At 39.8% G+C, this 13,625-nt stretch overlaps 3 protein-coding genes across 4 annotated transcripts; 1 reads left to right on the top strand and 2 right to left on the bottom strand.

Annotated features, from left to right (window-relative positions):
* Positions 1-1,272: 1,272 nt before the first annotated feature.
* RB195_005198 (uncharacterized protein) lies at positions 1,273-5,702 on the bottom strand (the record flags this gene model as incomplete). Its single annotated transcript, XM_064177554.1, has 14 exons — positions 1,273-1,431; positions 1,553-1,610; positions 1,818-1,930; positions 2,313-2,401; positions 2,469-2,547; positions 3,476-3,541; positions 3,612-3,714; positions 3,780-3,914; positions 4,001-4,080; positions 4,137-4,268; positions 4,328-4,450; positions 4,727-4,867; positions 4,929-5,056; positions 5,561-5,702. 14 exons carry the CDS (start codon positions 5,700-5,702, stop codon positions 1,273-1,275), a joined length of 1,548 nt encoding a protein of 515 aa, XP_064034679.1.
* A 987-nt stretch (positions 5,703-6,689) lies between these two features.
* RB195_005199 (uncharacterized protein) lies at positions 6,690-7,926 on the top strand (the record flags this gene model as incomplete). The annotated part of the gene is made up of 5 exons (XM_013435613.2): positions 6,690-6,800; positions 6,861-6,960; positions 7,392-7,602; positions 7,655-7,749; positions 7,817-7,926. 5 exons carry the CDS (start codon positions 6,690-6,692, stop codon positions 7,924-7,926), a joined length of 627 nt encoding a protein of 208 aa, XP_013291067.1.
* A 697-nt stretch (positions 7,927-8,623) lies between these two features.
* RB195_005200 (uncharacterized protein) lies at positions 8,624-13,611 on the bottom strand (the record flags this gene model as incomplete). Of its 2 annotated transcripts, XM_064177555.1 has the most annotated exons (10): positions 8,624-8,641; positions 8,708-8,869; positions 10,086-10,196; positions 10,352-10,445; positions 10,503-10,616; positions 11,605-11,747; positions 11,802-11,870; positions 11,929-12,015; positions 13,465-13,473; positions 13,591-13,611. In XM_064177555.1, 10 exons carry the CDS (start codon positions 13,609-13,611, stop codon positions 8,624-8,626), a joined length of 828 nt encoding a protein of 275 aa, XP_064034680.1. The 2 variants fall into 2 exon arrangements, with proteins under 2 accessions (XP_064034680.1, XP_013291069.2); XM_013435615.2 differs by lacking the exons at positions 8,624-8,641; positions 13,465-13,473; positions 13,591-13,611 and having other exon boundaries at positions 8,642-8,869.
* Positions 13,612-13,625: the final 14 nt, after the last annotated feature.

Consider the following 13,625-nt stretch of genomic DNA (forward strand, 5'->3'; position numbering starts at 1 on the left):
ACTGAGGACCGACATAACAAAAGGATTTTTTTAAGAGGAATATTCTTGATTTCTGCAGGAGGAAAACGATCTGCAAGTTTCCACGGCGTGAAACCTATTTGCGACACCTTTCCTGCTATAGTTACGAAACTGTTTCCTCGAAACATTTCATCACAATTCTATTACGTGGAGTGCATTTAGACAAATAAACAGGCCAAACATCCATCCTTCCAATACGAAGAAAAGTAAATAAAACTGAAGAGGAGAGGTTACTTGGAAGAGTATTCTCTTTCAGCAGTAGACGAATTGCTGGAAAGTTCGCACGCATACAAGATCGTAAACAACGCACGCAACAAAGACACGACTGATGCACGCAAGATGTCCTGAGAGTTGCGACATTTCAGCCGTTCACGGTCCTAACGCGAACAAATGGGAGAGATCCAACATTTTTGATATGCAACTAATTACTAAAGCACAAAAGAAATATACCGAGAAATTAGTGAATAAGCTAAATTACCAAACTCAACGTTAGGAAAACTAAACAAAACAGGAAAATAGAGTTCACCAGAAATCTGCGAACTCTATTTCACCATTATTTTCTAAACTTGTGGGCCAATTGAAACTTATTTGTAATAAGATTAGTTCAAAGTTAGTATGCCACGGGAACAGGCCTTCGAAAAAATGGATGCGATAGAATGAAGATCTAGCCTGCAGTTCGCACAGACTTGTTTCCAGAATTCGATCCAATTTACACCTGGCTACAGTACCAAATGATAACGTTCACCATAAAAAACTTCTTAGAACAATGAAAAAAGCGGTGAAATGTAATCGCTGCATGAAGGAAGGAATGTACCAACTTATATCCCGAAAATACCCAGCAACAAGTATTTCTTCGTGCATAACAGAGATATGTACCGTGCCACTAGCATACTCCTTGTTTTTGAATTAGCGAAAACATATCCTACATATTACTATAATGTTTACTAATTTTTATAATAAATACATGCTTCTTATCATAAATAGTATTTATGTGGGGGCTCAAATAACGTATAGGGCCAAAACCAGAGCTTTTTGAAAAAGCGAGAATTCAAATTTTTCTTTTTATGAGTAATAGAAACCTTAAACTCAACAGTCATTCATGAAAATAACAACGTGGTCAACATGGTAAAAGAAGCAAACTGATAACTACTGTACAATTCCACCGATTAAAAGAAATCTGAATGGGTATATAACAAGTACACATAAAAATCTTAAAAAAAAATGAAGAAATGGGACAAATATTTGGATAAAATCTCATTTATCCATTACTTCTTCTTGCAAAATGTCTTCAGATTCATCTCGCATTTCAGTGTCTTCAAATGTAAGTTCATCCAACATTTCAGCCAATGTTGGTGCATCAGGGATTGCTTCGTCGTCGTCGGCATCAACTGGCTGCTGGAGTTTCTCCTCATCCTGTGAGATTAAATAGTCAATGAATGAATAATGTTGTAGAGAATACAAATAAAAAGTATATATATATATATATATATATATATATATATATATATATATATATACGTAGTATCACACTTACTTTGTATATGTTGATTTTTTCGCGCATGTATGGATCCTCCTCAACGTCTTCAATGAATCTAAAATTGAATATCTACTATCTCAATAAGTGCACCTTAAGAACAGGCAGTGACGGAGACATCGGGCACGCTTAGAACTCAGAGAAAGTCACTGCGTTCCCTTCGAAAACGGAAGAAAAGCAACTTGGATACTGTTTCCAGTTTTTGCGAGGAAGCTTTGCTCCAAAAACTGTCATATTTAATTACATCTCAAGATTGAAGTTATACCTCTGGAATTCGTCCGCAACACTTTCCGTCTCGTTACCAACAATATTTCCATCTACCACTAAGCGTTTGAGTTTCCACTGACGACGTGCTGCACGACGAGCACGATCGTACACCTAGAAATCTATGGTTTAAAGAAGAACATTTCCTGCCCTACACAATATCTCAAGAACGACTGAAGATCAATTGAAAAGGGACAATTTGGAAATAAAACGAAGTTTGACTAAAAAAAAAAACACTGTAGGCTTGAGTGCACCGTTAAATTAATGGCGGTTTAATTTAACCATTCAAAACAAGTGAGAGTCCTCATCAGTACCGCACTAAGCTCGAATGTAATAGGAAATGCTGCTGTAACGCACTAATTGTAATGCCATGATATGAAATCACGAATGATTTCATATATAAATGATTAGCTGATATTCACCTTCCTATCAACTTTGTTAGGAAACAACTTCCTGAGAAGACTGACAAAGTAAAAGAATAAACTTTTCATAATACCTTTTTCACAATAACAACATCGGGAATATCCTCCGGTTTCATTTCGTCAAAAACGCTGTTGTTTACATTGCAGTTACGGATATCAAATGCTGGAAAATAGAAAATAAGAAACCTCTTAGCGCATGATGAATATTGTTACGTTTTTGAAGAATTTACCTAGCACTAGATCGCCAGCATTCAACAAATGACCTAAATGAGTTCGAGTTGAGAGGGTTTGAGCATCCGACATCCCAACCTAAACATAAGTGTGGATCAGTTTACTTCATCTTAAACAGAAAGAGAACTTTGAACTCCAGAACATTTCCAGTGCATTATCAAACGGGTAAATTCCAAATTTGGAAGGTAGCAAAGCAGAAAACTACTGTAAGAAGAAAACATCCCTACAATTTCGTTCAAACCGCTTCCCATAATAGATTCAACAAATTCAACCTTTCATCGCGCAAAGGATTATGCATAGATGCGATAGTCGGAGCCGGTGTCCCGACCCCTCCACTTTTGGACGGTAGGCGAAGGGATCCCCCTCACTTGAACTGCACACCATGAGCTAGACCCCTTTCACATGAAGAGGGTCCCTCTCCTCCCTATCACACCTATGGGGTCATGGTTGCGAGACTAAGCGAACTACAGATACAATGAGATTTCACAATCCGGGAAGCAATTAATCCGAGAAGTGTTTTTAAGTTCTTCAAACCTGGATAAGAAGCGATCCGCAGCAAGATAATTTAACTTATAAGCAACATTCTCTGCTATAGATCGTAATGAAAGTTCATAGAAAAGTGCGCAAGCACATATCTGTCATTTACAGCAATAAGCCCACATTAGTTTTTTCCATCCTTCATCATTGGTAAGGCTCAACCCCGCAGAATTGCAAAGAAGCCTAGGATAGATATGCAGATGCCATACGCATCGAACTTTCTTGCACTGCGCATCCTGATTTTTTAGAATCAGTGGAACAATACTGTGCTCAAAAATTCTCGGAGAGAACATGGAAATTGAACTGCCACAGGCATGATCAGAAAGAGAACCTTTGAGAAGCACGTACAGAGAATTACCAGAAGCTGTTCAGTTATTCATGCAATATTGCAAGTTTTGTTTCACCCATTTCATCCAATCTAATTTCGCCAGCATAACACTCAATTGATAGGTAATGGTAATTAACAAACCTGGTGGCTTCGAACGAGCCAAACATCTGCTAACACGTGTTTCTTACTGACGAAGCCGTGCCCCGCCTACAATTATAGCAAATGCTGGGAATGATAACAAATGAAATCCAAAAAAAAAACCAGAAACCAAACAAACCTTCCGTTCTAAGTTGTCCACACGTTCAACATCGAGCACGTAGAACTCAGAAAGCTGCTTCTGAGTACATAATGAGTCGAACGGATCTCGCCAAAATGTAGTGCTATATTAAAACAAAAGTGACAAATTGCAAGTGTAATAGCATTACAAAAGTGTGCACGAACTTACGCCTGGATATCAGCCATTTGCAAGTTATTGGGATCGATCAGGGTAATCACATTTGAAACTCGGAGACATATTGCGATTTGACTCATATTACCTAATTGCTGTGCGACTTTTTTCGGCATGCATACAATATTATCTCTGAAAACAAGCATGCTTGAGAAATGATCTACCTTCTCCAAAGTAATCTAACTCAAAGAATCCGCGAAAAAAAGTTTGAAAATAACCTGCATATATGGACTATCTCAACACAAAATGTGTGCTTGTAGTCGTATGTGTTGTTTTTTGTATCATGTGAAACAAGTTCCTGAAAAACCAAAGAGAAGCATCCAAATCCAAACAGAAATATTAACGCAAACATACTTGGGCATAATGATACCTACACGGTAATACAGTCATTAAGAAGTCAACAAATTTTCGTGCGTCTTGTAGCTTGGCGAAAAAGAAGTCGATACCAGTTGGCACTGGTTTCACACCTGTGCACTGACTATGAGCCTGAATAACGAATTAAAACAGTGAGGGTTCAATGCACGTCTTTTATATACAAAACTAACTCCATGCTTGAGAAGAAGCTGTTCTAAATAGAACAACGTCTTTTTAAACTCTGCCTTTTGTCGAACTTGCACGCAAGCACGCCAAAAATCCTTCGCTTCAGCACGCCGACAATCATCGCACATCTGGAGAAGTTTGTAAAAAAAAATAAACATGCGAAAACTCACCAAAATGGAGTTACAAATCAAGAGATTAGTTACTTGGAGGGTCATTTGAAAGAAGAAAAAAGAGATCAACTCAGCAAAACTCTCAAGAAAAAAAAAGAGAAAAAGGTTCACGAAAAAGAAAATATCTGCAGAAAAGCTTTCATAATTAACAATCGACCTGTGCGGCCCCAATCGCACCGATTTCAAAGTCTGATGTATTCAGAACAACAGGAACAAAGCACAAAACATGCTTACCTGATTGTGAACGGTGAATTCGACTATGAATGTTTGTTGTAGTATCGTATTAGTGAACACTTCCTTCTGAATAGTAAGCTTCACTTTGATTCGCTTAGAGTGAGCTTCTGTCCATACAAAACGAGCATCTGTTAAACGCACCTAAGACGACAATTCAGTTTATAAAAAGACAAGAACAAGAAAAATACAGAACAAAAGAAACCTTCAACAGTTGCGGTTTCATCTTCTTCAAACATATTGACAACAATTCTTTCGATTCTAATTCAGCGCGCATCCATCCGCTTGGAGGTACGAAGTAACGGTCACAAAACTTACATATGTAGATAGTGCCTGGAAGAAAACAAATGGAAAATCAAACCGATGTGCAAAGACAGACTAAAGATTTCGCCCATACACTATGGTAACTCTAGGCCAGCGCAATTCAAAGGCAGCGTATCATGAAATTGACCATGTAGGGGTCTCTGTGGGTCGATATAGAATTTGAGTTCTAGATTACGAGTATGAGCGTGGCCCTCGAGTCGTGCTGGAGCGTGGATACTTAATCCCTCGACTCGTCCACAGAAAATAGCAACGAAAATGGATTTAGTTCTTGTCAAGTACATGAGAAGTACGGCCTGCCCAAGCATCGCACCCAGGAGCGAGCGATCAAATACCCATGAGGTCTCCTCAGCAGCCTATTCAAATAAAACCAATTAATGAGTTGCTGAGAAAAACGGAGAGTGTAAGAGGTGGACGCATCCTAATGTAACTTGTAGAGAAACAAATGTTTCCCACACAGTTTTAGTCAATTTTGTGTTATGCTGCTTTTTAAAAGCGACCTTGTCGAAAACTCACACGTCCTGCTGATGCCTTCTGTTATATCAACTTTTGAACGTATACAGCTGCTACACATATTGGCTGCATTTGGCTGAATAGGTAGTCCACACTCACAGCAGGCGATGAGGCCTACTGTGGTCCCAGCATTGAATTCCTCCATATCTGAGCAGGAAATTATGCTTTATTTAATGTAAAAGTTCATATCCTGAAGTCGGAAAGGCTGATCACGAAATACAGCACGGTCAAAACGACATGAACCGCTGTGAAGATGCGTAAGCGGTTGCGGTGGAGCGCAGCGGCTACGATCGAGACAGGATCCATGCCAGCAGCCGCTTGTGCAACTGCACCTTGTTTCATGTCGTTTTGGCCCTACTGTACATCTCATACTTTCACTACGTCACAACAGATAACGTTAAGTAATAAATTCTGCACAATATGAGGGTTGTTTTCCTCTGCATACTTCACTCAGATCAGCTTTGAAAAGGAGAAAAGCAGAGAAATTCTTGAACTCCTCCTGAGAAAGTCATTCTATTAGTCAGAATACTGCCACTGTAGTATAATTCATTTCTTAGAAATTCTGACTCTTTCAGAATTGCTTTTTCAAGTTAAAAACTTAGGCTAAACAAAAAAAAAACTACGGTTAACCACCTCTCGACCCCTAAAGGTTCACCGGTGCAGACGTTATTGTTCCAAAGCGATGCTATTTCCACTACTTGATGGAGGCACACATTCTGTTGTGGTAGTAGTTTCGTTTCGAAACTATTTTCAGGAGTTTACGACGGTCTCGTTCTGATGACCCAAAATGCAATCACACTGGACCAAGTCCGAAAGTGGAAATAAATCTATACCTCGATCTACTAACTCCCTTTGATTAGAACAATTGTTGTAATTCCCAACGATAGAAGAACAATGATCTTAAACAACAATGCAGAAAAAAAAACAGGACAAGGATTTTGAATGAATGCGCTAGATGAGTGGGAGTGACGTAAATTGCGATGTTTTGTCCGCATAATTGCTACGTATTTTACAGTACCCACTGATAGCGCCTAGCCTAAAAATTTTGTCTTTATTTCAGCTTCGGACTTAGCCTTCTCTGAGTTTTTTCTCCTCAACTTCTTGTCATCTTCGAAATCTTCTCATTTCTAGGATGGGTATCTCGCGCGATTCGTGGCATAAGCGCTATAAGACTGGTGCCACTCGCCCAATTCCACACAAGAAAAGAAAGTACGAGCTCGGTCGTCAGCCTGCTAACACTAAGGTTCGTTTCGTTTTGTATTTTTCTTTGGATGGTTGTCGATTATGATGTATCGAGTTATAGATCGGACCAAAGAGGATCCGTGTCATCCGTGTACGAGGTGGAAACACAAAGATTCGTGCGCTGCGCCTTGATGCTGGAAACTATTCATGGGCTTCTGAACGTAAGTTGTGCCCAATAATTCCTTGTGTTGATATTTCTTAATTTTGAATTGTGGACAGGAATAGAGGTGGTGTAGAAGATAAGCTAGGGTTGCCAACTTCTCTTAATTTCAGTACTATTTTTATTTTTGAGTGTTTGTAATGAAAATCACTAAGAATGAACTGCCCCATTCCCTTTCGACGTCATTTTTGCTTCCTTTTAGAAACGTTTGGACTATCTGATTTCGGTTCCTGATTGGGCTGTTGCAATTTTACTAGAACTCTTATAAAATACTTCAACTAATAACCTGCTGGAATAATTTTAGCATGCTGTGCTATCCTTTTCTCTTTTCCAGTAGGGTATTAGAGTTATGCAGTGATATAACTAATGTTAACTAGTGTATAAAGTCACCAGCAACTTCTGTCGGAAACTTTTTCATTGGTTTTTTTCCAGAAACTACTCGCAAGACTCGTATCATTGACACCGTATATAACTCCACAAATAACGAGTTGGTTCGTACCAAGACTCTTGTAAAGGGAACCGTCATCACCGTCGATGCTGCTCCATTCCGTCAGTGGTATGAGGCTCACTATGCCCTGCCTCTTGCGAGGAAGAAGAACCAGAAGCTCTCTGAGGAAGATAACGCTATTATCAACAAGAAGAGGTAAATTGCAATGACCATTTGGTTCATCATTTTACCAGACACAAATTTGAAGGTCCGCGACCTGCCAAGCCAAGTACACTGAACGTCAAAAGACCGCAGCTGTAGATCCGCTGCTATTGGAACAGTTTGCTACAGGACGTCTCCTCGGTGAGTGATTCATGTGGTATAGAAGTTACTGCCTTCTTTCTCCCACCTCAAACTTCCCCCATTGTAGCTCGAATCTCCTCAAGTCCGGGACAAGTTGGTCGCGCTGATGGGTATATCCTTGAGGGTAAAGAGTTGGAGTTCTACCTTCGTAAGATCCGAGCAAAGAAGGCGAAGTAATCGCTCCGTTATTGATGAGTAATTTTTTTTTGTTATTTTTTGATAAATGATTGTTGATACAGTCCCTGCACCTTCTACTTTTCTTCATATTTATTGATTTTTGAGGTGAAAAATCAATTCTCTTGGTTCTTTATATCAGAGAAGTTCCAAGAAAGTACGTGATTATACCTACTTAGCGCTTTGTTTTCATTGGAAGAATATCGTTGCAGATATGTTTCGCCTTCGCTTTCTCCCCGAATGCTTTCGTCATCCAACTAACCCAGTTTACTTTCGAGCTTTCTTTATCTGATTTCTTCGAAATATCGACTTCAAAAGACAGCCTGTCTCGTTTTTTTTTTCTTTGAAAACGGCGCAAGCTCTGTCGAGTAGTTTTTTCAGCTACTGGAAATTAAGCTGATCGACTTATTTTTATAAAATTTCCGAAGGAATCGTCAGTCAGCAGAATAAAGAAAGGTGCTGGAAGCAGAGAGCGTGAACTTTAAACTTGTGATATTCATAGATACATTTATAACACAATCTGTTAGTAATGAAATCTAATGTAACAATTTGAACTGGGATAAACATGAGAAACATGAGTACATCGGAAAATAGAGAAATCGTTGTGGATGTAGTTTGATTAGATTATTTTGTTAGACTGTTTGTGAATTTCCTCTAAAGCCCGTAATGAGCACAAAGTGATCGAGTGCTGAGTGGTGTTTCAATGGACGACTTCTATCTATAATACACTTACTAACACAACAAGAATCGGGTAGATACTGAGCCACAAACAAGTGGACGAAACTGGAAGGTCGGAGACTTTCACGTGTAGATCGACTGTTCGTGATTCCGTTTCGCCCTTAACCAGTAACTGGTACGTGTCGGTGCTTGTAACATTTCGGATCAGAAGACGTGATGTGTAGCAGTATGGCACCACTGTAGCTGGACCATCATGGAATCGCCGTTCCTGACAAAAAAAAAAGATTTTAATTCACTTGTCAAAAAAGGAAATAAATGAGAAAATAGGATTTCTTCCCCCATCATTAATGCTATTTCTGCTATGACCCCGTTACTTTAGGAAATAAAAGAAGGTATCAAAGTAAAACGAAATGAAAAATGCTCACTACTGCATTGTCTGTCGCTATTACCACACATGCGCCCGCAGTTCCTATCTGGTCAATTGTTCAATAGATTGCAGCATATAACCACCGCAATGTGAATATGCCTATGACTACGATGGGCTTATAATTGATGATTTGGTACGGTCGGATCAAAATGACATTAAGCTCGGTACAGTTGCATAAGTGGCTGCACTTGAAGCGGCGCGGTGGAGATGGCGGTTGGAATGGACGTGGGACCATCGTGAACTGTAGGGATGGATGGTGCTAGAAAGAGTCCTGCGAGGTGATCCAAGCGACGAGGGGGATCGCAACCGTTACCCTCCACCTCGTCGCTTGGAGCGTAGGCGCTTACACAATTGCACTCTGCTTCATGTCGTTTTAACACTACTATAACTGATCTATGCAACAGCCGTATCACAGTATCCGTGAAACGTGTCGGAATGAGACTGTAAAAGTCAGTACATTTACATGAAGTTATGTTTTGGTTTTCATCGTGCTTGCAGCAATTGAAATAAAATGCTGTGGGCGCGTCTTTTAACAGCTGAAAGTCGACTAAACCAGTCGCGTTGCAGTAATCGAATGACGACCTACGTAGGAACAAATTTGGTAGGAAACATAGAGAGGCCGTAATCTGAATGTACATTATTATGAGCGCAATCATACAAATACAGAATGAAAACGAGATCGCAAGATACAATGGTCATTACGAGTAGCGTCCCAGTGGAAGAAAAATATGTTTGCATTCTTACCTATAACCTTATAACGACAATCCACTCTAGTGGTCACCAAGCCTTTCATCCCTCTGGGGTCGATAAATTGGTACCAGACTTGTCTGGGAGGATAAAAAACACTGACTTGTCACATCGGCTGGCTCCCACAAGTCATTCTATAGGTCAAACGCGCGTTCGTAACCCTCAAACGATTCCGAATTGAAGTGGACATGATGGCGCATCCCGAGCAGATTGATTAACGCCGGACGCTTTATCCTTTTATCCTTTACCATTATAACGATCTATTCGATCTATACTTCTCAGAAATAGCTCTTCAGCAGATAAGTGATACCTTTTTAGGGTGTAGATGAGTGGCAGACACTAACGAATTTCCTCCACTATGTGGTCTTACAATAGCATCCGAAGTCAACCAGAAGATTTCTGGCTTAGGATTAGCACATACCTAGAAGGACATAACATCGTGACATGTTCACCTATTATAAAGAAGAAGAAAAAAGAGAGAGTGACTACTAATGTAATGAAATCATGGCCTAATATAACTTAGAGACTTGAAGTGTTGTGGGTTCTCTGGTTTCTGGGTTAATCTGGATCTCTCACCTCCACTTCGATGTAGCCGAGCTTACCATAGGGCAAATGATGGTGAAGGACGGCAACGTTTTCAATCCCGACCACATTGATGCTGAACTCGGAGCTAAACGCTGGGGTTAGTTTTGATAGAAGTTGAAAGAAGAACAATGCAGACTCGCACCTAATCGCTTTATTCTTCTGTTCTGATGTCGTGGCTTGACATCGGTAAGTACCTGTCATTGTCAGGCTATTAGTGCGTAACAAACATCGAGAGGTGACTCGATGTTCAGTTTCTCTGAAAAAAAAATAAAAAGAACTTTGTTATAGAAGAGATTTCCGTAGCAAATGAAGAAGTTATGAATTCCTGACATATTCTCAGAAAATATGTACATCTCCTGTTCATTTTTTAAAATGTGAATAGGAACAATGAAGAAGAATGGTAGGAACAGGAATTGTATCGTCAGCAGTGATCGCTGCATCCCACCCATTTATTGTCAGAAGCTCCGGAAGGATTTCTATTACCATCGTGAACGGGAAACTGATTTATCTCGTATATGAGCTCCCTTATTTGATTTTTCGAAGCTGAAGATTAATTAGCAATGTGAATTCAGGAAAAATATGTTAAGCCAAGTTTGGCTTTCAACTCCTTAATGCAGAAAATATCACTAAATTGACGTGGTGCGGAAACCAAAGGAAAAATGTAGAGTTCGGGTCATGCCATACGGAAACGACTACGACTCTGCTTATCTTCCCTAATTATTGTAGAAAAACGACGTGGAGGGGTACGTTCCTTCCTACGAAATCAGTTTGCCTGCGCACACGCCGCATGCGCGTGCGAAAGGTTAATGAGCTCTCCTCCCCGCCCATTCAAGTAAACCAAAAAATAGGCTGCTGATGGACTGGAACATGAACATTGAGGCGCATTCTAAACTATCTCGCAGGAACTAAAGCGATATCCAACCCGTTTTTTTTAGGATGACTAAGGGGATCGGGATGCGGGTCACGGTCGTTACCGTAATCTATAACACTACGTTTTTTCTGGGGTTCCCGTAGCACGTCAGTTTCGTGATATGCTGCCTTCAAGTGTCTATGATGGACTGTCATCAATGAAGTGAAGTTACGAGTCTGCCCGCTATCCACCTCGCACTTATCGAACACGTAAGGTGAGTGTCATAAGCGAATGTATAGAAAATACTGTTTTATAATTCTAATATTTATCCATCTATTTAGTACTTTGTTGACAGCTACACCCCAAAATTTTGTTTGGAATCCCTCCTTCAAACCTGCACTGCTTCGTTTCGTCCTTGTTCGAGCACGCGAAATCGATCCAGCTGATTGAGTTCGGGGCCTTGTGGAGCCAAGTGACTGACGCAGGTTCTGGCAGGGACGAGAATTCGCAAGACATATTCACCATGCCATGATTTAACTAAAAAACGTTGCTGATACTTTAATTTGTTCAACAACTTGCGTCAAAACAAACCTCGTAGGTGCCAGCCACATCTGGATTTGTCTCCTTCATTAGCCACACGCCGCACTGGGGCATTTTTTCCTAAATTATCCACGTCTTCACTTTCGTCAGTGGGAAAACTGCAAACACCCATTAACACCTGGAAACACTCCGACCAGCACGAATCATCAGCGCCGACCAATACGCCGAGCAGCAGAAGTGTAACGAGCTCCGGCGACGGGGACATCTGAAAGTTTATTTGAGAAAAAAAAAACTGTTTCGTACATTATCTTAGACAAGAAAAGGAAGGGTTTTTAGGGAGTTGTTATGTCGCATATTTCCTTTCTCTTCTAGGAAAGACTATGGTATGACAATTTATTTTTAGGTGCATCCGACTTGGAATAGTTTTTAGGTCTACTTTTGTAAGTCAATTTCCTGGGAAAATGTGCGGAATGAAATAGCTTAGCCACTCTTTCCAAGAAAATGTGTCATTTGCAATGATAATTCCCCACTCCTGTTAAATTGTGTGCACAATTTTTTGAGGTTATGTTCATTCCATTAGCATTCGGGGTTCCATACGTAATATTCAGGGACTGCAGTACAAACTCGAAATATTTCTTACAAACCACGAGTTGCATTGTTCTCTTAATTATTGTTGAAGGATTTTTGATGAATGAATATCTCCAAAAATCGTAAGGATTTTTTTTAGAGTCAACTTTTCGCACTTTTTCAAAACAAGAAAAAAAGAGTTCACCTCTCTTTTAAAATCACATCACCCTCATTCTTTAAACAGTGAAGCTTCGGAACAGATCTAACTTGTTAAGATAATAAGCTTCGGAACTGGCCTATCAGTAACAGTGACGAAAATACAATAGCACGAGAAATAACGCAGTACTACTGACCATTTTAAAAGAACTCGCACGAACATACATACAGGGGCAACATCTATGTTAACTCAGATGACTGCGACGCGCGTTCAATTAGAGCGAGGTATTGGCCACAAAGAGCGATGTCTTAAGCGGTGAAAATCGGTGAGCTGTGGCCGACGCATTGCGACTGAAAAAATACCGGTAACTATAAATCATTCTTTCTTTGGCCATCACCTAAGCGCAAATGTTTGTGGGCGAAATCCAAGCGTTAAAATATACAAATTATATGAATACTTTATTATGAACTTCTGGTTCTATTTAACTTCATTAATTTATTTTTATCTAATTAATCTAACTTTCAAATATTTCTCAGTAGATTAGAATACTGAAATAAGACAGTATTTTGCTATAAGTTAGTATGAATAAAGTAGGCGAATTCACAATTTTTCCAGCTAGGATTATATGCACAACCGGATGAATGTTCGTCCGGTTAGCAATCCCGTAAACAATGAAGAATCTTAACTTGAGACATAAAAAGAGCATTAATGCTTGGATATACCAGAAGAAGGTGTAAGAATGTTAGCATAAAAAAATGTTTCTTCAGCGATGTTGTGTCATTCAAGGAAGAACGTGAGTTTGTGTAAGAAAATGTCGGAATAACATCGTAACGCGCTGACACTGGGAAATACCAGAAATGGCAGCGAAGTGAAATCGTAAAGTAGGGTTGTTGTAGGGTGCCCAAGTGATCAGATCAAAGACGCAGATTAAAATTTTAATGAGTTCTTCTGAATGAAAAAGGAAAGTTGTGTAGATTCTGGATGACCTACCCGGATTTTCTATACTAAAATGAGCAGCAGAAGTGCACCCAAACGAAGTGATATTGATGAACGATTGATTATTCTTATCGGCCAGTTGCTGCCAGCACTATGACAACTCAGATGCAAGCCACAAACAAAGTCCTTACCGCTTATCATCGTTTGCAGATCGA

The sequence above is a fragment of the Necator americanus genome, chromosome I, assembly GCF_031761385.1.
Source record: "Necator americanus strain Aroian chromosome I, whole genome shotgun sequence".
In the NCBI taxonomy this organism is placed as follows: domain Eukaryota; kingdom Metazoa; phylum Nematoda; class Chromadorea; order Rhabditida; family Ancylostomatidae; genus Necator; species Necator americanus.